The following is a 24299-nucleotide window of genomic DNA, read 5'->3' on the forward strand; positions in this document are numbered from 1 at the left end:
ATGGATGCATAAAACTTTCCAAAATTTGAGAAACAATAATCATCAGTGGTCCCAGTTTACATTCTAGGCTGCCTACAAACACCAATAGAGGGCACACCACCTAGATAGGACTTAAGAGTTATCCACATGTTTCATTAAGTATTGTGTGTGTGTGTGTGTGTGTGTGTGTGTGTGTGTGTGTGTGTGTGTGTGTGTGTGTGTGTGTGTGTGTGTGTGTGTTACAAGTGTTATTTGTACTCCCTGAAGATGTCTCAGTGGCTGAGACAAAATATTGGAAGCATTAAAATTAGTTTTTAATCCTTTCCTAGTGCTGTCAGTACTCCATTAAACCTTCAACAATATGGTCACAATACTCTGTCGGATGTTCAGAGTTCTTCCTGTTTGATTGTAGTAGGCTTGATTACTTCCTGTCAAACAGGAAGAACTGTGAACATCTGCATCAGCGAACACAAAAGATACGTCCGGAATTATCACTATGGCAAGTCGGCCCTAGCAGACCATGATCTCGATACCCCTGCACACAAGATCAACTGGAAAAACACAAAAGTGCTACACAGAAGCTCTTACAAGATTGTTCTTAGAGGCGACAGAAGCCTTGAAACACACTCCAAATCTCAACAAATATGGCTATATTAACTTGCCTAAGATCCAAGAGACAGTTATCTTAAGAAAAAACTAGTTTTTTTTTTTTCTTCAGATAGAGGGCGCCAAAAATCAGGACTCTAGTGTTTGTGTTGCTGCTACAATTTTGTTTAACTAGTCTGTTGATTACACCATGTTGTTGTAGTCTCGCGTATTGTGACAAACTGTGTTTTTGTGCTCTGAAGATGCTAGTTATAACACCAGTGAAATATCAGCAATAAGTTAATAAATTAATTATTTACTTAGTTTCTGTGTTCTAATATATACCTTTAAAAAATAAACAATGTTCGACGAATGCATACGTCTGTCCACACCATTTCAGTTTACTGTCACTCTTGAAGGTAATTGACAAACAACTTCAGCAAGCAATTGATCATGTTTCTCTATGAACTTTTAGTAATAGGTTCAGGTTTTCAACAGGAAAAAAAAAAGTGCCAGTGTGCACTTCTATTGCAAATGCACTCTTTACCCCTATCCTGAATTATGAATGGGATGAACTGTTATTCCATTAGCAACAGAAGCTTGGGACTTTTGACAGAAAACTTACATTTCTCCTTTGTGCCTATCCTCTACTGATTGGGGTGCAATATGTTCAAAGTTGGATTATAGGTTTCAAGTCTATGGTTCTGCAAAGGCTGAATAACCAGTGATGGTTGGAGCCCATCCATCATCAGGGTATATGGATAGCTACAGGTGTCTTTCACACATCACCCACTCAGTCTTTATGTTGAAGCAAATGAACTTGCTCTATCATTTAGATGGAAACAGTTATCTCTTAATTATACCCTAAAAATAATGTTTCTTTCAGAGCATCTTACATGGACTGGTCTCTTTTCTCTGTGTTGGGAAGTTCAATATAACACACATCAGACTGCCGTATGTCCTTTTGGTATGTGTATTAAATACACTTTGTAAGCTGTTGCCATGAATGTTGCCAACACCAAACATAACGGCATCTCTCCAGACAGGTTTGCACTCCATCCTGCAACCTCTCATTGTCAACTACAGAAGTCTCCTACTCTATCATCTGTCTACCTTCAATTGTTTAATGCACACAGGGAAGCCCACTCTGATTTCTTGCCCATCTATACTGATGGCTCAAAAATGGGTACCTGTGTTGGCAATGCTGCTGTATTTCCTGACATTACTATCTCCAGCCAGATCCTGCCTGATTGCAGTAATTACAAAGCAGAGTTGCATGCCATTCAGCTTGCACTTGTGCATATAAAAGAAAACCGCTATCAAAAGTGTGTCATTTATACAGACTCATTGAGCTCTTTACAGACTATCTCCTCTCCTGTGTATAATCCATATCAAGTGCTGCATGAGGTGTTACACCCCTGTTGTACAAAATGAAACATATTAAATTTGATGTTTGGTTGGACTGGATTCCCTGCCACATTGGAATTAAAAGAAATCAGCTGCAGCTGCTAGATCAGCTCATGCTTTTTTGACATTCTGTTTAATAGTTTATAAGATGAAAGCTAATTGCTCAGTGGTAGGGAGCATTAACAAACAAATTATATGGCATTAAGCCTGAAATTAAGCATTGGCATTCTAGTCAATTTAGAAAGAGAGAGAGAGAGAGGGGGGGGGGGGGAGTTGTTTCTTGCTAGGCTCTGCATAGGTCACAGTCGTCTTACACATTCTTATTTACTGAGGGCTGTTGACCCTCCTGTGTGTATGTGAAAAATGCAATTTTCGTCTTATTATTTGTCATATTCTGGTGGAGTGCCACCAGCACTTGACACAAGAGAGGAATGAAATTTTTACCTATCTAGCCAAGTCATATACACTCAGACAGATTGAATGATGTTTTTAATCTCTTACAAAGAATTAATTCTTAAAAACACATTTGACTGTAATTTTATTTATATGTAGATACTGCATTCCTTGACTTCAATTTTGTACATACATATTGTTTACTAATTTATCTTTGACTACTTATTTTCTTGCTGTAACATTTGCTGTAATTTCATTTATATGTAGATACAGCATTGCTTAACTTGAATTTTATACATACATACATTGTGTTTACTGCTTTATCTTCGACTATTTATGTGCTGCTGCTGTGACCTTTAATCCTGTCTATTGTGTAATCTTTGCTGTAATTTTGTTTATTTGTAGATACTACTGCCTTGCTTAATTTAATTTTGTACATACGAGGATGGTCCGAAAAGTTCTCGGTCTCGCCCATAGATGGCAACACTATCAGCAAGATTTTTTTTTTTTTCTAAGTTGGTACATCTGTCATAAGCATCCATGTGAAATTGCAAGTCATTCTATCAAGTAGTTTCTTTTATACAACCGTCTAAAGAAGTGTTGTCTGTATCCCTTGGAATGGATAAAATTGAGTATTGTGCAATTATAAAATTCTTTGTAAAAGAAGTTTTAACTCCAAAAGAAATTCATTTAAAGTTCATAAAAGTTTATGGGCACTCTTCTCCTTCATTTTTTGACAATTAAGAAATGGACTGCCGAGTTTAAATGTGGCCGTATCAGCCTTCAAGATGATCCTTGTGAACGATGTCCAAAAAGTGTAACAACACCAGAAATCATTGATCAAGTGCACAATATGGTATTGGATGACTGGTGAGTCCAAGCGCGTGAAATTGCTGAGACTATAGGCATTTCCAAAAAATGTGTCAGATATATTTTGCATGAAGAATTGCAAATGAAAAAGTTTTGTGCAAGATGGGTGCCACACTTGCTCACAGCAGATCAAAAATGCACTACCATGAAAATCTCTGAACAGTGCTTGGAGTGTTTTAACAAAAATAAAACTGATTTTGTATGTTGATTTATTACTATGGATGAGACTTGGATTCACCATTACACACAAGGATCAAAATAGTAGACAGAAGCTGGTTGTTCAGCACCAAAGAAGACAAAGTTGGTTCCATCAGCAGGAAAGGTCATGTCATTGGTGTTTTGGGAGGCTAAAGGCATTTTGTTTATTAATTATCTTGAAAAGGGTAAAACAATAACTGGGGAATATTATTCCGATCTTTTAACCAGACTAGGCAAAACAATTTGTGAGAAAAGACCCGGTTTGCAGAAGAAAAACATCATCTTTCATCAGGACAATGCACCTGCCCACAAAAGTGTTTTGGCAATGGGTAAATTAAGGGATCTGCACTATGAATTATTGGACCATCCACCCTATTTCCCAGATTTGGCTCCCTCTGACTTCTATCTCTTCCCAAAACTAAAACTCTTCCTCGCTGGTCAGCATTTTTCTTAGAATCAAGAGGTAATTGTAGCTGTAGAGGGATATTTTGCAGATCTTACTGAGAACCACTACAGGGATGGAATAATGCTGCTGGAGCATCACTAAAATAAATGTATTAGTCTTAAAGGAGATTATGTTGAAAAATGAAAATAATTTTGAAATTATAAATTCCTTTTTTCATTGTTAGGCCGAGAACTTTTCAGACCACCCTCATACATATTATTTACTGGTTTATTATTATTATTTGACACCTCCGAGGAGTCCAAAGACTCATCGAGGGAGGGCACCTACTCTGCAGCTCTGTCTCCACCACTCAGTCAATGAACGCCATCTACCATCGACCACACCACTAATTTTTCCACAGACAGTCGCAAACATCGATGCCCACGGCAGGATTTGAACCCACAGTCTTTTGGTTGGAGAGCGGATACGCTAACCACTCGGCCAGCATCTTTGGCTATTTATGTATTCAGAGGCGTGCCAGGATAGTAAATGCACCAAAGAGGAGGAAATACTTAAAAAAAAACTTTTTTTTAAAGTGATTTTTTTATTGAAGGGAGGGAATAGGTGCGCCAACTAAAGTTTTGCACACAGCCGCCAGACACTAGTGGCTTGCCCCTGTATGTATTGCTGTAAACTTTACTGTGATGCAGTATGACCTTTCCTGTTCTTGTGTGAATAAGCCATAAACTAAACAAACAAACAAACCTCTTATTTCAGATATAGCTTATTATTCATAAAGAAACATAATAGCTGATTTCTGGTTCTATAACCACTAACACCACTTCTTGAATGTGAACCCTCTGTATCCCTTCCCCATTACCATTGTTTCCCTGTCTATCTTGTGTTCCTTCTTTCTCACTCTCTTCATTCATGTCACTCACTTCTCCATTCGAAAGCTCTTTCATCATAGTTTCATGCTCTACATCATCTTGCTTTCTAGATCTTCTGTTCACTGCAGTAATTAGTCTCCCTTCTAGCTGACTCACCCAAATCCATTTAAATTCAGTCTGACTCATATAGCTTCATTCATTCCTCAAATTCATCTTGCATGCTCACAAAAGGCACTCCTTTCTCCTCATGCAGCTCCATTAACATTACCATTCATAATCTTCACTCACTACTTCTTAACTCATCACTGTTATACTGAGGCAACGCACTGACTTTCTTTCCTACAACACTTACAGGGTGTTCGGGATAAATTTGACATATTTATAATTAATTATATTTTTCCGTAAGTTACATGTATTAACACACACTTCTCTTCATTTAAAAGTTTGGACCCTTCTTCATTCATATACAAGATGTCAGAAAGGTTGGATAGCTGGAACCCACCTGAATCATGGAAGAGAATAACTTGTATCATGATGATTCGTGCCCGCCATCAAAATAAGGATATTACGACTGCTGCCCAATGCTCCCTGAATACAGTAAAAACAATCAGGCATGAACTAGAGACTTGCAATGGTGACTACGAGGATGTAGCAAGAAGAAAGATCCCTAGCAGACGATCTGATTGCGTTCGTACAGCAGAATTCCTCGCAAATCTGCAGGAACAGGTGTTGAAGAACCCTGGCATTGGAATTCGGGCTTTGTTCGTGGAGTTGCTAACTGTAGTCAAGCCCTGGATAACAAGGGTAGCCAATGGTAGGCCGTATGTATGGCAGCAGGATTCGGCCCCTTGCCACACCTCTGGGAAAAGTCAAAAATGGTTGTCTGAAAATTTCTACGACTTCACCAGTCCAAATGTTTGGCCTCCAAACTCCCCAGACCTTAACCCCATGGATTATTTTGTATGGGGCGCAGTTGAAAAAGACACCAATCGCACTTCCAGTAATACAAAATCCCAGTTAATGGATAAAATTAAAACAGTTTTTGCGGCCCTTCCCAGGGAGACTGTAGCATCAGCTTGTTCGAGGTTCCGAAGCAGAATTGAAGCTGTGATCGATGCTAATGGTGGTTACTTTGAGTAAATCTTGTTGATAGTATTGTAATTAACTCTGCCTGTAATGTTTTTTTGTCAATTCATTAAATTTAATAGATACAAAGAAGATTTTCTTTTTCCTTACGAAACTGTCAAATTTATCCCGAACACCCTGTATATTTTACTCTTAACAACAACCTACTGATACTCATTCTTACATTCCCCTTATTACCAATCAAATCATTCGTGCCTACTACCACTACCAACTCTTTTACTCACTCTTACTCATCACATGGTAGTTCCAGGATTATTTCCTTTTATTCTTATACTGATTTTAGCCTAATCACAAGTTCTGTACTTTAAAAAAAATCCCTTGAAATAATTAAACATTTCTATAAGTTGATTAACATCAACTTATATGAAACACCTGAAATCTCAAGGATTTTAGGTGTTTCATATTAATATCTTAAAGCTTTGATTAACCTAGTTTAAAATTTAATCATCCTTAAAGACAAATAAATCCATTTCCAAGCTTAGCTAATCTAGTATCAGTATCCATGAAGTTATTGATCTACATAGAAAATTTCATGATATATACATAAATGTGGGTTTTATTCTTTTAATATTTTTAATATGCTATTTTATTTTCAGAAAATAGATTATACCCGATGGACAGCACCAGAATCTCTTAGGTCACCAAACTATACTATGAAAAGTGATGTGTGAGTGAATTTCAAAATTTGAATCTTTAGAAATTATATATTCTGTATAGTTAAATCATCATAAGCACAGTTATAGCATATCGAATGGCAAATCTATAATAACTGATATGTATCCCACTGTTTTATTCCGTGTTTTATTTGTTTATAGTTCATGATGGAGACATAAATAGCAGAGAAGGAAACTAATCACTAATCCAACAGACTTACAAAAATATTTCAGGAACATTTGTTTCTGAAATATTTTTGCCTTTTTATTCAACTCAGGAAGTTGAATAAAAAGGCAATTATAACAGTACATCATGAAAAATTATGGAGGCAACTACCGTGTTAGAGCAAAACTTTAGTTTAATATAAACTAAAATGAACACTCAATGTTTCATTTTATCAAGGTTCTGGAGCATACACATATATATATACAAAGAAACAAGCTGCACCACAATCTACATGGTTTGCTAAAGTTACTGACCAACCATTACAACAACTATTGGCCTGACCTCTGGTGAGGGAAAAAAAAACCTTGACTGCATGAAAGCTAGAGTCCTATTATTATTATTCTTATGATCTATTAAGTTACAAAATTAAATTGGGCTGGAGAGCAGCATGTATATATATATATATATATATAAAAAAACTATGTAAGTATCCATATAAATTCCAACCAACTGGTATGGAATAGTTTCCAATAAAAGCTGAAAATTGCTTAAAGCCCTAAAGTATGCTGGAAACTAAGTAGGCTGAATATGTGCCATCCAAATTCTTGGAATTTTTATGCCACCATTATTGTTGAAATTAGGGTGGTTAATCAGAATTTCACAGGCCTCTTTAAATTTTCGTTCATACCAGGTTTTTGTATGATGTAAGGAACAGGTACTTTTCCAATCAATATTCCAGACTGTTGTACTGTAGTATAAGAGTGTGTGAAGAGATTTGAAATAAAGTGATCACTGTGTAGTTTTGATAAGGCTGGAAATGAATCGCATACATTGATAAGAAATACAAGGAAATTATTAAATTATTCATGGCATATGTATGGTGTGTTCAAGTACTCCTGATTCTCTGATCATCTAAGTTTCCCCTGTAAATATATGTCGTTTGCGCCTTTGTAGAAATTATTATTATTCTTTATTCAAAACTTATACTCTTTACTTCAAAACTTATCTTCACTTTATTTTAATTTACTTATTATACTTATTACACAGTCGTAACTCTGAGCTCTTAATACGTTGCCTGATTTAGTCTCTTATCTTTAATCCTCTCATTCAACCTTAACCCCCCCCCCCCCCTTGTCTCAAGGCCACAATTAAGCTTCTTCACATGCACAAAACTTTAAAACTAAGAAATTGCCTCTGGCTGGAGTCAATTTTGTTTGTCTGAACTACTGGCATCTTTCTGTATTGAATTCTGAAAATTTGTGTGTTTATATCAACTGCACCATCAAGATTCGTAGATAGGAGTTGAATATCCTTCCAAAGAAAAACACTCAGCAAGGCACAGACTTTCCTCTCTTATACTTATTACTAAATCTAGCAATGCAAAATTTCCAATTTTCAGTCGTGGCTACTTAACATTCTAGGTCACACAGATTTGATTTTTATGAGCAGTGCATTGATATGCAGGAATCAGGCAAATTATTTGACAAACAAAACAATTTATTCATGCTAATTTCAATGTACATTAAAAGTTAACACTAAACACACAAATATTTCAGGCTCTATACTTCTACAGCAAAATATGTTTGGAATTATAAATAATCCTCCTAAGTTAACAATTCGCTCTTAAATAGCATGTCTAAGGTAATAATTTAGCTATCACTCAGTCATACACAGAGCAAACTTACACATGCTAATAAACAACATTAAACATATCAAAACATCACCTTACATTAATTCTATCCTGTTTTCACAACTAAACAAGTTGATTCAGTGATTAGCTAAATGCCTTCAGTCCTCAAGTATTATTAATCTAAAAACATTAGAGAAATCTCTGTCACAATTTCCGCCTCTAGTAAAATACAACACATTAGACCTTACTTTGCATATAGTCATCTGGTCCACACTAATAGGTTCTTGAAATCACTATTCTCCGTTACATTCCGATCTTGGCTACGCATACGGGCACCTTTTTTCCGAGATCGATGAGGTCACTTCTTATTTCCAAGATTGTCAGGAAACTTGGCTGCTGTAAATCCGGAACTGACTTGCTTCAATTCTCAAACGAATAATCTTGCACTTCGGGCGTTTGTTGGCTGGAACGTAGGTCACCGACCTTGAATCGGTATGACATCCTCGAACATCAATATGACATTTGTTTCTATGTTGACCATCTACCAGAAGACAGTTGACCTCTGCTATGACTTACGATAAACCTTCGATGACAACGAACCATGGCAAGAACCACCTTCCGACGATGAATACCAAGACTCCTGTTGTGACTCATCTGTGTACCCCTTTTATATCGCTCCATTGACGTTGGGTCCTGCTACGATTTTATTCCCTTAGGTATTTCATGGGTCTTCACACGGCACCCTTTTAGGTTGCCGTGTTAATGCGGGAAATCCTTTACATACTTGACCTTCGCGATAGTGATTGCCTTAGGTCATATATTAATCCGTCTGAGATATATCTTTGTTTTAACAATCCTTTGTTACAATTTAATTTATACTTAACTTTCTTTGTTCTTTGTTATTATACAATAATTTGGCGGTTACATGAATTAACAGTTCACTCTAAAATATTTCCATATTATATAAATACTAAAGAAATGCTAATTAAGTACAAGTATTTTGTATGGATTTTCGTTCTCCAGTAAAATTGGTATATAAGGTTTTTTTACAAAAATCCTTCTATACAGGATTTTACACCCCACAGTTGCACTTAGGAGATGTGCTCCTGAACTATTACCTGTCCTTCTCTCCACCCTACTATACTTAGCTAAGTATAGTAGGGTGGGAAAGCTGGAGAAGAACAAGCTGTACTCAGGCCAAATAAAGGCTGTCATGATCAGATTTTCACCTTAAGACAAATAGTTGAGAAATCATGGTAATATAACAAGGATCTATATTTAGTATTGTAGATCTGGAAAAGGCATATGACAAGTTGCTGAGAGGAAATCTGTTCAAAATGTGCTACGGTTAGATAGTGTCAGTAGGCAGTTTTCTCAAGGAATACTTAGTCTTTGAGTTGTAAGTCAGCAATTAGAATTCATCATCATGCATATCAAGGATTTAGGCCTAGCATGGCCTATTCCGGCCTTAGAAGTCATCGTTGAATCGTTTAAGAGTACGTCCAGGTTTTCTTTTTCCTAATGGCTGTACTTTAAGGCTTGTTTTGGTAATCTTTCTGTTTTCATTCTTTGAACGTGTTCCGTCCATTTATGTTTATATTTGTTTTATTTTTTCTATTACTAGTTCTTAGTTTAGTTCTTTCATAATTTCTTCATTTCTTTTGTGATCAAATAGGGTATACTTTGCAGTTTTTCTCATAAACTTCATTTCTGCTGTTGTTAATCTTTGTTTGTCTTTTTGTTTTATTGTCCAGATTTCGCTTCCATACATTAAGACTGGTAGGGCTAATGTATTGTATACTTTTAGTCTGGTTTGTTTTTGAACTAGGCTTGGTTTAAATATAGAGTTAATTACACCTGTTAATTTTAAATATTTTGCAATTTTTACGTTTATATCTTTTTCATATGTGATCGTACATCCTAGGTAGTTAAATGAATTCACCTGTTCTAAGATCTTGTTATCTATTACTATTTTAGTTCTTGCTAGACCTTGTCCTTTAAAGGCCATAGTTTTTGATTTTTCTGTTGATATTATCATACCATAATCTTTGACTATTTCATTTAGATCTAAAATAGCTTTCTGTAGTTTATCTTCAGAATTTGTAATTATTATTTGGTCGTTGGCAAAGAGGAGAGTGTTTAAGTTTACTGTAGGAGAAAGTTTAATTCCTTGATGTAAATTTTTATTCCATTTTATTATTATTTCATTTAAGTAGATATTAAAAAGAGTTGCTGAGAGGAGACATCCCTGTCGGACCCTTTGGTTTATCTCTCTCATATATGATAGCTCATGATTTAATCTTATTTGTATTTGATTATGTTCATATATACTTGTGATAGCTTTTAGGATATTATTTGGTATTTGTCTTTCTTTTAATATGTTAAATAATATGTTTCTTTTAACTTTGTCAAATGCTTTTTCAAAGTCAATAAATGCAATATGTGTTTCTAAATTGTATTCTCTTCTTTTCTCTATTATTAATTTTAGGCAGAAGGCCAGGTCTATACATGATCGTCCTTTTCTAAATCCATTCTGTACTTCTAAAATAAAGTTTTCGGAATATTTCATTAGTTTGCTATTTAAAATTCTGCTATATATTTTGTAACAGGAATTTAGTATACTGATACCTCTATAGTTTTTAGGGTCATCTCTATCAAATTGTTTAAAGATAGGAATCACAATTGCTTTTTTCCATTCTATTGGGGGGATACCAGTTAAATAAATTTTATTTAAAAATAATAAGAGTCTTTCTTTGAATCTTGTTCCTGCATATTTATATAGTTCTGAACCTAGTTTATCTTCTCCAGGTGATTTTCCATTTGTTGTTTCTTTCAGGCTGATGTCTAATTCATTTTAGTTATTTCCTTTTCATTTTCATTAATTGTTTGCCAGTTGTCTTTTTTGAAATATTTGTCTGTCCACAATTCTGTGTAGTAATTTAGAAATTCTTCTAATTTCAATTCAGTGTTTAATTTTATGTTTTCTTTGGTATCTGCATTTAAGTGTTTCAAAATTTTATATACATTGGGTCTTATTTTATATAAATCATATTCTAAATTAGAAAAACAAAAAGCAATTAGAATTGAAGCAAGTAAATGCTTCACTTCTTTAACATCAAAAAACAGTTTGATGTTAAAGTAGGTATGAGATAAGAATGTGCATTATCCCTTCTGTTATTCATCTATATAGATCACATTATGAAATTCGTGTGTAGAGGCTTAAGTGCTGTGAGGACATCATGTTGGAGGCTTAATGGATTTTTTACAACACTCAAAAAGAATTAAAATAGAATTTAATACTTCCTATATTTCGTCCTAGTCACTAGGACATCTACGGGGATTACAAAAACAATTAATGTAACATGCACACAAATATCATACAATACTAAACCCAACGACATGGGTGACACTAAAGTCCTATCTAGGTGGATATCCTATCTGGTAGTAGGTGGCCTGGAATGTAAGGTGGGACCTCTGGTGATGAGTGTTTCCCAAATCTTCGGAAGCTTAATGCAACCATATTTGTTGAGATTTGGTTGATTCCTGAGAGCTGCTGCTGATTCTAAGAATAGTATCTCTTTTTTGAATTTCCCGTGGTGGAGCATGGTGGTTTTTTTCCATGAGATCCTATGGGTTGTATCCAAGACACGGTCAGCCAGGCCTGACTGACCATAGCAATGTTTGTGGATGTATGACTTATGTTCCTCCAGGCAGATAGTGGCTGATCTGTCTGTCTGTTCAAAATATGCCAGTTTACAGGAACAGGGTACTTTATAGATTCCAGGCATTGAGAGAGGAGGAAGCTGATCTTTTGTAGAGCGGATAAAGGTAGCAAGTTTGCAATGGGGCTTAAATGCTGTGTGTAGGTTGTACTTTTTTAGAATCTTGGCTATTTTTTCGGATGTGCCACGGATGTAGGGTATGGGGATGGCATTTTTAAAATCTTGTTGACGAGAAGGATGGGGAATGAGGGAGGAACTGATTATTTTTTTTGATACTGTGATCGCTGTGGACATTGGAGAGGAAAGTGCTGTGTATGTGGTTAAGCTCAGTAGTGAGGGCGGTTTCACTGGAACAAAGATTGTGGGCTCACTTGGTAAGAGTTTTAATAATGCCATATTGTTGAGAGGGGTGGTGGTGGGAGAGTTTGTGAATGTATCTGCCTGTGTGTGGGTTTTCTGTATACAGTGAAGGCCAGTGTATCATTAGGCAGGCATGTGACTAAGGTGTCTAGGAAGGGTAAACAATTGTCAGAAAAGTCTCTCTTTCTTGAATTTGCTGTGGTGGAGCATAGTGGTTTTCTTCCATGATACCCTGTGGCTGGTGTCCAAAACATGGTCAGCCATGCCTGAATGACCATAGTTGTGTTTACAGATGTAAGACTTGTGTTCCTCCAGGCAGATGGATGCTGATCTGCCTGTCTGTCCAAAGTATGCCATTAAAAATCTTACTTAAAAAAGTATCTTCCTGACCCCCCTGACATCACGAAAAAACTTAAACCTTTCCGCTCCTGTCCCCCCCCTGAATATACTGTTTACAAAAACTCCACAAACCCAATTCCCCACTCAGGCCTATAGTAGATGCCACCAATGCACCTTGCTACAGACTGTCTAAACAGCTGGCCAATTCTCTGCCCCCCCTCACCGGAAGGTCCACTTCCTATATAAAAACCTCGACCCACTTTAAAGCCCTCACAGAAAATTTAATCTTGAATAATGCAGACATATTGGTAAGCTTTGATATCTCCTCTTTGTTTACCAATATTCCCTTAACTGACACCTTATCTCTCTTAGAAAGCGTTTTTCCATCTGACATCTTAGATCTCTTTTCCTTTGCCATTAACTCCGGGTATTTCTCTTGGAAGAACAAAATCTACAAGCAGATAGAGGGAACCGCCATGGGTTCCCTCCTCTCACCCCCCCCCTTGCCAATTTCTGTATGGAAGATTTCGAAAAACGAGCCATAGACTCAGCCCACTCAAACCTTCTATCTGGCAAGATATGTAGATGATGTGTTCTCTATTTGGCCTCATGGCCCAGACACGTTAGACTCCTTCCTCAGTCATCTCAATAGCCTACAATCAAGAATCCAGTTTACTATAGAATAGGAAAAGAACAGTTGTTTACCCTTCCTAGACACCTTAGTCACACGCCTGCCTAATGATACACTTGCCTTCACTGTATACAGAAAACCCACACACGCAGGCAGATACATTCACAAACTCTCCCACCACCACCCCTCTCAACAACATGGCATTATTAAAACTCTTACCAAGAGAGCCCACAATCTTTGTTCCAGTGGAACCGCCCTCACTTCTGAGCTTAACCACATACACAGCACTTTCCTCTCCAATGGCTACAGCGATCACAGTATCAAAAAAATAATCAGTTCCTCCCCCATTCCCCATCCTTCTCGTCAACAAGATTTTAAAAATGCCATCACCATACCCTACATCCGTGGCACATCCAAAAATATAGCCAAGATTCTAAAAAAGTACACCTACCCCCAGCATATAAGTCCTACCGCAAACTTGCTACCCTTATCCGTTCTACGAAAGATCAGCTCCCTCCTCTCTCTCTCTGCCTGGAGTTTACAAAGTACCCTGTTCCTGTAAGCTGGCGTACTTTGGACAGACAGGCAGATCAGCATCTCTTTCCGTCTGGAGGAACACAAGTCTTACATCTGTAAACACAACTATGGCCATTCAGGCTTGGCTGACCATGTTTTGGACACCACCCACAGGGTATCATGGAAGAAAACCACCATGCTCCACCACAGCAAATTCAAGAAAGAGACTTTTAGAAGCAGCAGCATCTCTCAGAAACCAACCAAATCTTAATATATACGGTTGCATTAAGCTTCTGAAGGTTTGGGAAACACACTCATCACCAGATGTCCCACCTTACATTCCAGGCCACCTATTACCGCCCTTAGAGGGCACTCCACTTAGATAGGACTTTAGTGTCACCCATGTGGTTGGGCTTAGTATTGTATGATATTTGTGTGCATGTTACATTAATTGTTTTTGTAATCCCCGTAGATGTCCTAGTGACTAGGACGAAATATAGGAAGTATTAAATTCTATTTTAATTCTTTTTGAGTGTTGTAAAAAATCCATTAAGCCTCCCACATGACACATTATGAAAGAAAGTGATATTTACCTGATGTCAAAATTGGATATGTTAATCTAAGATCTTTACTTTATGCAGATGATGTTATACTCCTAAATAAATTAAGTGCAAGTCTGCAAGATTCTGTTGTAATAAATTTAGTACAAAAATCAGCAATAAAAAAGACAATGACAGTGAAAATAGGCAGAAACACTGAGAATATCAGCTGCATCCTTAATGGAGAACCTATTCTTCTTCACCCACAGTCTATGTAGACTCTTGGGACACTGTAAAGGTTATTTCTTTGGGATCTGCTTAACAAGATGGAGAACAAGTAATTAGTCAATATTTTAATGTTATCTGTCCAGGTGATTCTAGGTTGTCCCAGGTGTTTTTTTTTTTACCAGAAGTCAAGCTCTTTAGTGCTATTTTTGGTGAACTATCTGATCTACCCACCAGAGCCATTTCTGATATATTTGAGTGATGATATTTTCTTGTGTTCTGACAATGTAGTGGGTTTCCTTCTAGCTGCATCATTTGTTGTTACGTGTACAGTGTATGGTATCTTCAAATGTTTTCTGTAGCACTTCATCTTGAAGACCCACATTCTTTTCTCATTTTTCTTTAGCATTGTCCAACTCTCACATCCGTATAGTAAGACAGATTTAACAAGTTGATCGATGAGATAATCTTGTATCTATCCGTATTTTATTGTCCTTCCAAAGTGGCTGTAACCTCTGAAAGGCAGTTGTTGTTTTAGCAACTACTGCCTTTCAGAGCATGCAACTTATGCATGCTTTAATATCATGCTTAGACCAGCCATCTCTGTGTTGTATATGTTTCCAAAGTAGATAGATCTTTCTGCTTCTTCCATTTTTTCATCATTAGCTGAAATTTTCATGGGCTTATTGCATGAAGACATTGTTTTTGCTTTTTCAATTCTGATCTTTAATGCATAATCACTAGTGTCTTAGAAACTGTTAATTCTTGTAATTGATGTTCATTCTCTACTTATTAGGTCAATGTCATTGGCAAATCTGAGATTATTGATTTTTTTTTGCCACCAACTGTAATTCCAATACCAATTTTTCCGAGGCTAAGTTTATTATATATTCCAAATACTGTAGAGGTTAAAAAGCATTGCCAAAAGTATGCATCCTTGATGCATACCTCTTTACATTTTGAAAGGCTTGCTATAGTTGCCATTGATTTCTTTTAACATTTCTGAAGATCAGAAATCAATGTACCAATGACCAGAGTTTTAATTAGGCATACTATTTTATTATCTATTCCATACTGGTTCAGTATTCTCCACAATGCTTCATGCCATACTAAATCAAAGGCCTTCTGTATATCTATGAAATTGTGACATAGTGTTTTATTATGCTCAATATATTTTTCTCCAATGAGATGTATTGTAAATAAGTGATATATTGTACTCCTTTTTTTTTTCAGAATCCTGCTTGGTTATCTGAAAATATACTTTCTATTTTCCTCTCAATCCTAGATAATAAGATTTTTAAGAAAATTTTGCTTGGATGACTGATTAAACCGATAGTTCTAAAATTGCTATAATTTTTACTATTCCCTTTCTTAAGAATAGGAATCAACAGAGGTGCACCAATCTTTTGGCCATGATTCAGTGTTCCACACATCTTGACAAATTTTGAACAGACTATCTATGATAGTTCCCCCCTCCTGGTTTCAGTAGTTCTGAAGTTATTCCATTTATGTCTGGTGATTTTTCCATCTTCAAAGAATTAACTCCTGCTTCTACTTCTCTTAAAATAGGGAAGTCTCCTTCATCCAGTGCCATTTGTATTATGTCTTCGGGTTTTTTTTTTTTATTAAAGATGCTGTCTTCTGAGAAAAGGTTAGGTGAGTAATCATGCCAACACTGCAAGATTTCATCCTTTCCAGTCAAGAGATTGCCACTTTCATCCTCAACTGACCAGTTAGTATTAGTGAAAGGTTTTGTTAATCTACTTATCTACTTGAAAAGCACTTTTAGAGTTGTTTCTTTGTAGTTCCTTTTCAATCTTGCCACATTCCTTCAAAATCCAGTTGATTTTAGCTATTTTAAATATTTCTTATTATTTCGTTTAGTTATTTATATTTTCCTATTGTTATCCCTGTTTATACTGGATCTTAAGATTCTCCTTTGATCACATAGTTGTAAAATGTCTTCTGTAATCCGGGGTTTTATTATCCTGCAAGATTTTCCTATTATGGTGTCATCTGCTTCTAAAATTGCTTTGGAAAATGGTTTGTATTCATTTTCAGTACTTATGAATTCTTCGAGGAAGATATTCAAGGAATTAGTAATGTGGGATTTATATTGTTTTCTGATATGAGGATGTGATTCCAACTTTTCAACACTATCTTTTATTTGTTTTAATTTTAGATTCATTGTAGCAATGACCATGTTGTAATCACTGAAAATATCAGCTCCTGGGAAAGATCTAGTCTTAGGAAGGTTAACTGATGCTTTATGCATTGTCTGAACAAGTATATAATCAATTAAATTATGGGCAGATCCATTAGGTGAAGTGCATGTTCACTTCCTTGATGGTTTATGAGGATATAAAGTATTAGTAATTGTTAATTATTTTGAATGGCAAAATCAGTAAGCTTGTATCCTCTGTTATTGGTTTTACCAAAACCAAATGCACCAGAATGGGGAAGAAAATTCCTTCTAGCATCTATACAAATTTTTGCATTCCAGTCTACTTAGACAATGAGATTGTCTTTTTTTGAAGGGGGGGGGGGGGGTTGTTTGATCAGTGAGTTTTCTCTGTAGAGGTTATTAATACACTCTTCATTGTATAACTGTTTAGGTGCATAGAGCTGTGTTATTGATACATTTATTGGTTTTGCTATAAGTCTGACAAGAGCTATTCTGCTATTGATGGGTTTAAATTCATCATATAACTTTTCATAGTTTTATTAATTAAAAAAACCAACTCCCTTTTCTCCCCTCATTGTGTTCTTGAATAAAGGTTTCCCTAATCTACAACTAATTCTCCTGATTGTAGCCATCTGATCTCACAAAGCCCCATGACAGACCAGTTATAACATGAGTTATTCCTACTTTTGTGGTGGGTTCTGACATTCCAGTTACCAACCATAAAACTCCTTTTGAGCTATAGAGATTTCTCTTCTTTTGTCTATATACTACCAGTAGCAGACCTCCCACCACCATCCCTGGCAGTCTCAGAAGGTCCTTATTTTTCTGAGCAATGACAACACCAGCATAGAATGCTGTAAGACTGGAGAACAAGTAAAACATTTCAGCTACTTAGGCATAATTTTTAGTGAACATGACAAATTAAATATGAAAATAGATAACAGAATTGGCAAAACTGGTATAGTAGGAAGTCAACTGAATAAATTTATATGGAATAAGAGAGAAATTAGTCAAAATGCTAAATTAGCTGTATACAAGACAGTGTTCAAATCAATTTTAACTTATAGATCTGAGAGCTTGGTTATAAATAAAACACTTCACCAAAGACTGGAGACCACAGATATGAGAATTCTGAGAAAGATTAAGAAAGTGAACAGATGGCATCAATGGCAATATTAAAATTCTTTCTTTTAGTGTTGCACAGTGATAACTCTTTTAATTTCCCAACTTTCGATCTTCATATTAAGACCATCATCTGGAGTATATACAAGGACAACCTGAGTTACATTACACACAGTAAGCTAAAGAAACAATGATTTGATTACTGGTTATTCTACTGGCATGACCTCTAGTGGAAAAAAAAATTTAATTATTTAGAAACTACATCAAAGCTAAATTCTATTTAAGATAACATGGGAAAAATATTCTATAGATAGTCTTCTTTCAGTAACAATGATGTCCTATTTTAACATTACAATTGTTATTTTAGTTATAGGATTCTGGATTATCTACAGTCCTGTTTATAGTTAACTCTTAGAGAGAAAGGTTCCGTGGATAGAATATGTGCCTTCCATATGCTTGGGATTTTTAGACCTTCATTATTGTTCAGATTGGGGTGGCTGATAAGAATCTCACAGCCTTCCTTAAATTTGCGTTCATACCATGTTTTGGTGTGATGTAAACAACTGGTACAATTGCTTTTCCAGTCAATTCTATGTAAAGTGTTCAGGGCATGATTAGAAAGGCCATTCACCATAGTTATTATATTTAATGTGTCGTTTATGTTCCTTTTGTCTGATAGGAATTGTGTGTCCTGTTTCCCCTGTACGTGGTATATTACAGGTGCAATAAATACGGTATACTCCAGGTGGGCCAGCGGAGGGAGTGGGTCTTTGGAAGAGTTGAGTAAGCTTTTTAATTTTGCAGGAGGTTTAAAGGTGGCTTTGAGGTTGTATTTTTGTAGTATTCTATTTATTTTATCTGATGTCCCTTTAATGTAAGGAATGGTTATACACTAGTGGCCAAAATTGTGGAAACCTTTTGGAAAAAGTGCATTTTTAAGGTTTGATGGCTCATAACACCACTTTTTTTTTGGTGTAATACCATAAAATTATATATCAGTGGAAAGATAATTTAATCAAGAATGTAATGCAATAACTTTTATAAAGGATTTTTTATTAGAACAGCAGTTATAAAGAAGAAAAGTGAAATACAGAAAAAATGAGATATACAAAAATACTCACAATGTGAGTTAATACTTAGTTGGGTAACCTTTAGCATTAATTACGGCCTTACAACCTTTCCCATGGAGTGAACAAGTTTTTTTAGTTCTGCAGCTGTTATAATGTGAAACCAAGATTGAATTGTGTTCTCCTATTATTTGGGTTTTATTGCTGGGTTGCTTCTGATTAACAAGTTTCTTTAGTCGACTCCATAGATTTTTGATTGAGTTATGGTCTGGGTTATTCCTAGGCCATTCCAGCTGTGGAATATAATTATCTTGAAACCACTTTTTGCACACAGCAGCAACATGACATGGAGCTGAATCCTGTTGAAATATAAATGCTTCATTATCTTGGAAAATATCATGTGCGGAAGGCTTCAGTTTGGGCTCAAGTATTTCATTTATGTATTTTGGGGCATTTATATTCCCATTAATCATGCAAATTCTGCTCACACCTTTTGATGTCATACAACCCCAGATCATAACACTAAGCGGGTGTTTCATGGTAGGTGTAATGCAATCAGGATGCAAATCTTTTCCGATTACAGGTCTCATCACTCCAAATAACACCGTCCTATTGTTCTGCTGTCCAGTTAACACAGTTTAATCTTTTCAGCCTTTGTTTGAGAGATAAAAATGGCTTTTTCGTGGAATTCTAGCATTTAGACCAAATTCCTGCAGTCTGTGCCGAACAGTCCTTGCACTCAACTTCACATTGTATTGCACAATTTCATCTTGTATACACCCAGATGATTTTCTTCTGTCACGTAGGCATAGTCTCTCAATTCTTCTATCATCACTTGCTGTTGTACACCTTTTCCTGCCTTTAACAGTCCTGTTTTGTAGTGACTAAGTCTCCTTATACCTCTTCAAAAATTTAGAAATGCCACCTTTGGTTAAGTTTCCACTAATTTCTTCATAACTGTAGCTTTGTTCATTTAATAGTACTATTCTACATCTCTTTCTGGGTGACCAGTCAACTCTTTGTGCCATTTCTTTAATTTTATTATGTTTTACAAGCTCACTAAATGAAAGAACACAAAAAAAAACCAACCAACTTGATAGCAATCACATAACACACTGACAAATGTCCTCCTCTCAGCTCCAATACATGACAGTAGGATTCAATAGCTGAATCCTACTGTGACTTTATTGGCTCATTGCTAAAACAAGATGACACCTGATTGGCTCTCTAAACACTCATACTCATTGGCTACATTCAAATGAAGGAAATCTACTTCATATCAACCTAAACAAGTTGTGCTTCTTTTTTTCTGGTTATTTGGCTATAACTTTTCATAGAATACAGATAATTCAACAAACTTTGTTGCATTACATTCTTGATTAAATTATTTTTCCATTGATATATAATTTTATGGTCTTACACACAAAAAAAGTGGTGTTATGAGCCATCAAACCTCAAAAATACACTTTTCCAAAAGGTTTTTGGAAAAAGTGTATTTTGGCCACTAGCGTAGTTTTATTGTAGTCTGTTTTATCTTTGTTTTTTATTGAGGTCTTGTAGAGAATTTTGTTAATAGTGTTTTCGCTGTAACCATTTTTTAGAAAAGTATTGCTGATAACTTTAAATTCTTCTTTCAGCACTTATTCATTGGAGCAGATCTTCAAAGCCCTGTTTTTTAGAGTATTAATGACACCTAGTTTTTGTGTTGGGTGGTGGTAGGAGTTTATGTGTATATATTGGCCAGTATGTGTCGGTTTCTGGTAAACAGTGAAGGAAAGACTGCCAGAAGGAAGATGTGTGACAAGTGTATCTAGAAACGGAAGTGTGTTCTGTTTTTCAATCTCAAATGTGAACTGTATGCAGTTGTGTTGTTTGTTTAGGTGGCTAAGGAAAGCGTTTAGTGTCTAGCTGCCATGGGGACAAGATCGCGAAAACATTGTCACCTTATCTAAGCCAGACTTCGACTTAGATATACGGTGATTGGGTTTTAAAGGAGAGGAATCTAGAGCATTTTGCTCAAAATGTTCCATATAAAAGTTAGCAATAGTGGGGGATAATGGCAAGCCATTATCCAACCACAGTTCATCTTAAACAAAGATGAACTCTCGCTACTCAACAAAGGTCTAAATTTTGCCATAGCACCCAGATATATGAACAAACTGAATTTATATATAATATTGAAAGATGCTTAAGATTCATCCCAAATAACAGCAGACAAAATATGTTTAGAAACCGCCAACATTTTAAATATAAATCAAAATATAATTTCACCTTCACTGGTGAAATCATTAAAATCAAATCCAAACATTGTAATAACTAGAGCTGATAAAGGTAGTGCCACTTTAATAACTAAAGCTGATAACGGAAGTGCCACTTTAATAACTAAAGCTGATAACGGAAGTGCCACCGTAATTCTAAACCGAACCACCTATTTAGAAAAAATGAATTTACTGTTCTCAAACAATAGTACATACCAACTTGTTAACTACGACCCAACCAATAGAATAAAAAAGAAAACAGAGAAACTACTTAAATCTATTACTTAATGGCCAGAGGACGCAGTCAAAAAAATATTTTCGCACTACACTCGTTTCCCTAGAATTTACGGTCTACCAACGATACACAAACAAAACACACCACTCCAGCCGCTAGTCGAACTATCGTAAGGTATAGGTAGGAAGGTATAGATAGCCCAAATTATCACCTAGCTAAAAAATTAGCGGCAACACTTTGGTAGGTCATTCTACCTCCTATATCAGAAACATACAACACTTCATAAACATAATCAAAGACATTACATTAGAAAAAGAAGATTTATTAGTCAGTTTTGACGCCTCTGCCCTCTTTATGAATGTCCCAATCAATGACACAATCCTTCTTTTACAGAACAAATTCCTTCTAGATATAACAGCACTCTTTTCTCATGTATTACGTTCTGGTTATTTTGAATGGCAAAATGCTTTCTACCTACAAAAAGAAGGCACAGCCATGGGCACTCCATTATCCCCCCCCCCCCCCCCATTGCTTACGTTGACGATATTTTCATGATCTGGCCACCAGACACTAAACACTTTCCTTAGCCACCTAAACAAACAACACAAATGCATACAGTTCACAATTGAGATTGAAAAACACAACACACTTCCGTTTCTAGATACATGTCACATGTCTTCCTTCCGGCAGTCTTTCCTTCACTGTTTACCAGAAACCGACACATACTGGCCAATATATACACATAAACTGCTACCACCACCCAACACAAAAACTAGGTGTCATTAATACTCTAAAAAACAGGGCTTTGAAGATCTGCTCCAATGAACAAGTGCTGAAAGAAGAATTTAAAGTTATCAGTAATGCTTTTCTAAAAAATGGTTACAGCAAAAACACTATTAACAAAATTCTCTACAAGACCTCAATAAAAAACAAAGATAAAACAGACTACAATAAAACTATAACCATTCCTTACATTAAAGGGACATCAGATAAAATAAACAGAATACTACAAAAATACAACCTCAAAGCCCCCCTTTAAACCTCCTGCAAAATTAAAAAGCTTACTCCACTCTTCCAAAGACCCACTCCCTCCGCTGGCTCTTCCTGGAGTATACCATATATACTCACTCAGACAAAAGGAACATAACAACACATTAAATATAATAACTATGGTAAAGCTGGCTTTCTGATCATTCCCTGAACACTTTACATAGAATTGACTGGAAAAGTACCAGTTGTTTACATCACACCAAAACTTGATATGAACGCATATTTAAGGAAGCCTGTGAGATTCTTATCAACCACCCCAATATGAACAATAATGATGGTCTAAAAATCCCAAGCATATGAAAGGCGCATATTCTACCCACGGAACCTTTCTCTCTAAGAGTTAACTATAAACAGGGCTGTAGATAATCCAGAATCCTATATCTAAAATAACAATTGTAATGTTAAAATAGGACATCATGAAAGAAGACTATCTATAAGAAAGAATATTTTTCCCATGTTATCTTAAATAGAATTTAGCTTCGACGTAGTTTCTAAATAATTAATTATTTTCTATTTTATTTTTTTTTGTCACTGCCAGTAGAATAACCACTGATCAGATCATTGTTTCTTTAACTTGCTGTGTGTAATGCAACTCAACTTGTCCTTGTATATTTGTATATACTGCAGATGATGATCTTAATATGAAGATGAAACATCGGGAAATTAAAAGCGTTATTTATATTTTAACACAGTTGCAAAATTAAATTATCTTTTTTTCTAATATCCTCATCTTAAAAATGAGGATATTAGAAAATAACTTGATATTGCTAGCATTCAGGAATGTGTTAACAGAGCTAATCTCAGGTGTTGTGGTCACATAAACAGAATGGGAGAGGTAAGATTAGCAAAATAAGTGTTCTTTGCTAGGCTGGCAGGGAAAAAACCCAGAGTAAGGCCAAGATTGAGGTGGATTGATACCGCAAAAAGTGCCTTAGATGACAAATATATGATCTGATAATATCTTATCTTGACAAATAACAGATTATCTTGGAGGAAAATTGTCAGTAGGGCAATTAAAGATGTATCTTTTCATGTAGTACTATTATTATTATTATTGCTTGACACCTCCAGGGAGTCCAAGACTCATCGAGGGAGGGCATCCACACTACAGCTCTCCATCTCCAGCACTCAACCTCATCCAGCAACCACTACTACACCAATGCCATCTACTGACCACCACCATAACTAGTATTTTCACAGACAATTACAAACATCCATGCCCACTGCAGGATTAGAACCCCACAGTCTTTTGGCTGGAGAGCGGATACGCTATCCACTCGGCCAACAATGCAATTACTATCATACTATCCCCCCCCCCCTCTCTCTCCAAGGGTACATGTCAGGATTTTGATGATGATGAATTTTTTTTTTCTTTAAATGAAATATAAAAGTTGTTTGAAAGATATGTTACAAATCATTTTTAATGAAAATTCTTCTTCCTTATATTTTAATAGGTTTAATATTTTTTAGGTGGTCCTTTGGTGTGCTTCTTTGGGAAATTTGTACATTAGGTAAGTGTTTAGTATAAATAAATATTATGCATTACCATTTAAACATGTTGCTAGCTTGGTTGGCTCAATGGTTATAATATGTGCATAATGGGCTAATGGGATAAGATTCAAACAGGCTACAGTTTGAATCTTATCATGTGGTTTCAAATAAATTTGGCATGAACATTTCTGATTGTCTTTAGGTAGGAGATGAATTTCACTGTTCGATAAATCAATGTCATTGACTGAGGAAAAGTT

At 35.8% G+C, this 24299-nt stretch overlaps 1 protein-coding gene across 1 annotated transcript in view; it reads left to right on the forward strand.

The window, feature by feature from the left end:
• Wsck (tyrosine-protein kinase Wsck) overlaps window positions 1-24299 on the forward strand; it is a 475983-nt gene that overhangs the window by 371033 nt on the left and 80651 nt on the right. Inside the window, exons 13-14 of the mRNA XM_090414787.1 lie at window positions 6450-6520; window positions 24022-24062. Coding sequence (XP_090270913.1) covers window positions 6450-6520; window positions 24022-24062 — 112 coding nt within the window. The remainder of the gene's footprint in view (window positions 1-6449; window positions 6521-24021; window positions 24063-24299) is intronic.

Source organism: Typopeltis vanoorti, chromosome 25 (genome assembly GCF_054136105.1).
Source record: "Typopeltis vanoorti isolate ZY-2024b chromosome 25, IOZ_Tvanoo_1.0, whole genome shotgun sequence".
Classification (NCBI taxonomy): domain Eukaryota; kingdom Metazoa; phylum Arthropoda; class Arachnida; order Uropygi; family Thelyphonidae; genus Typopeltis; species Typopeltis vanoorti.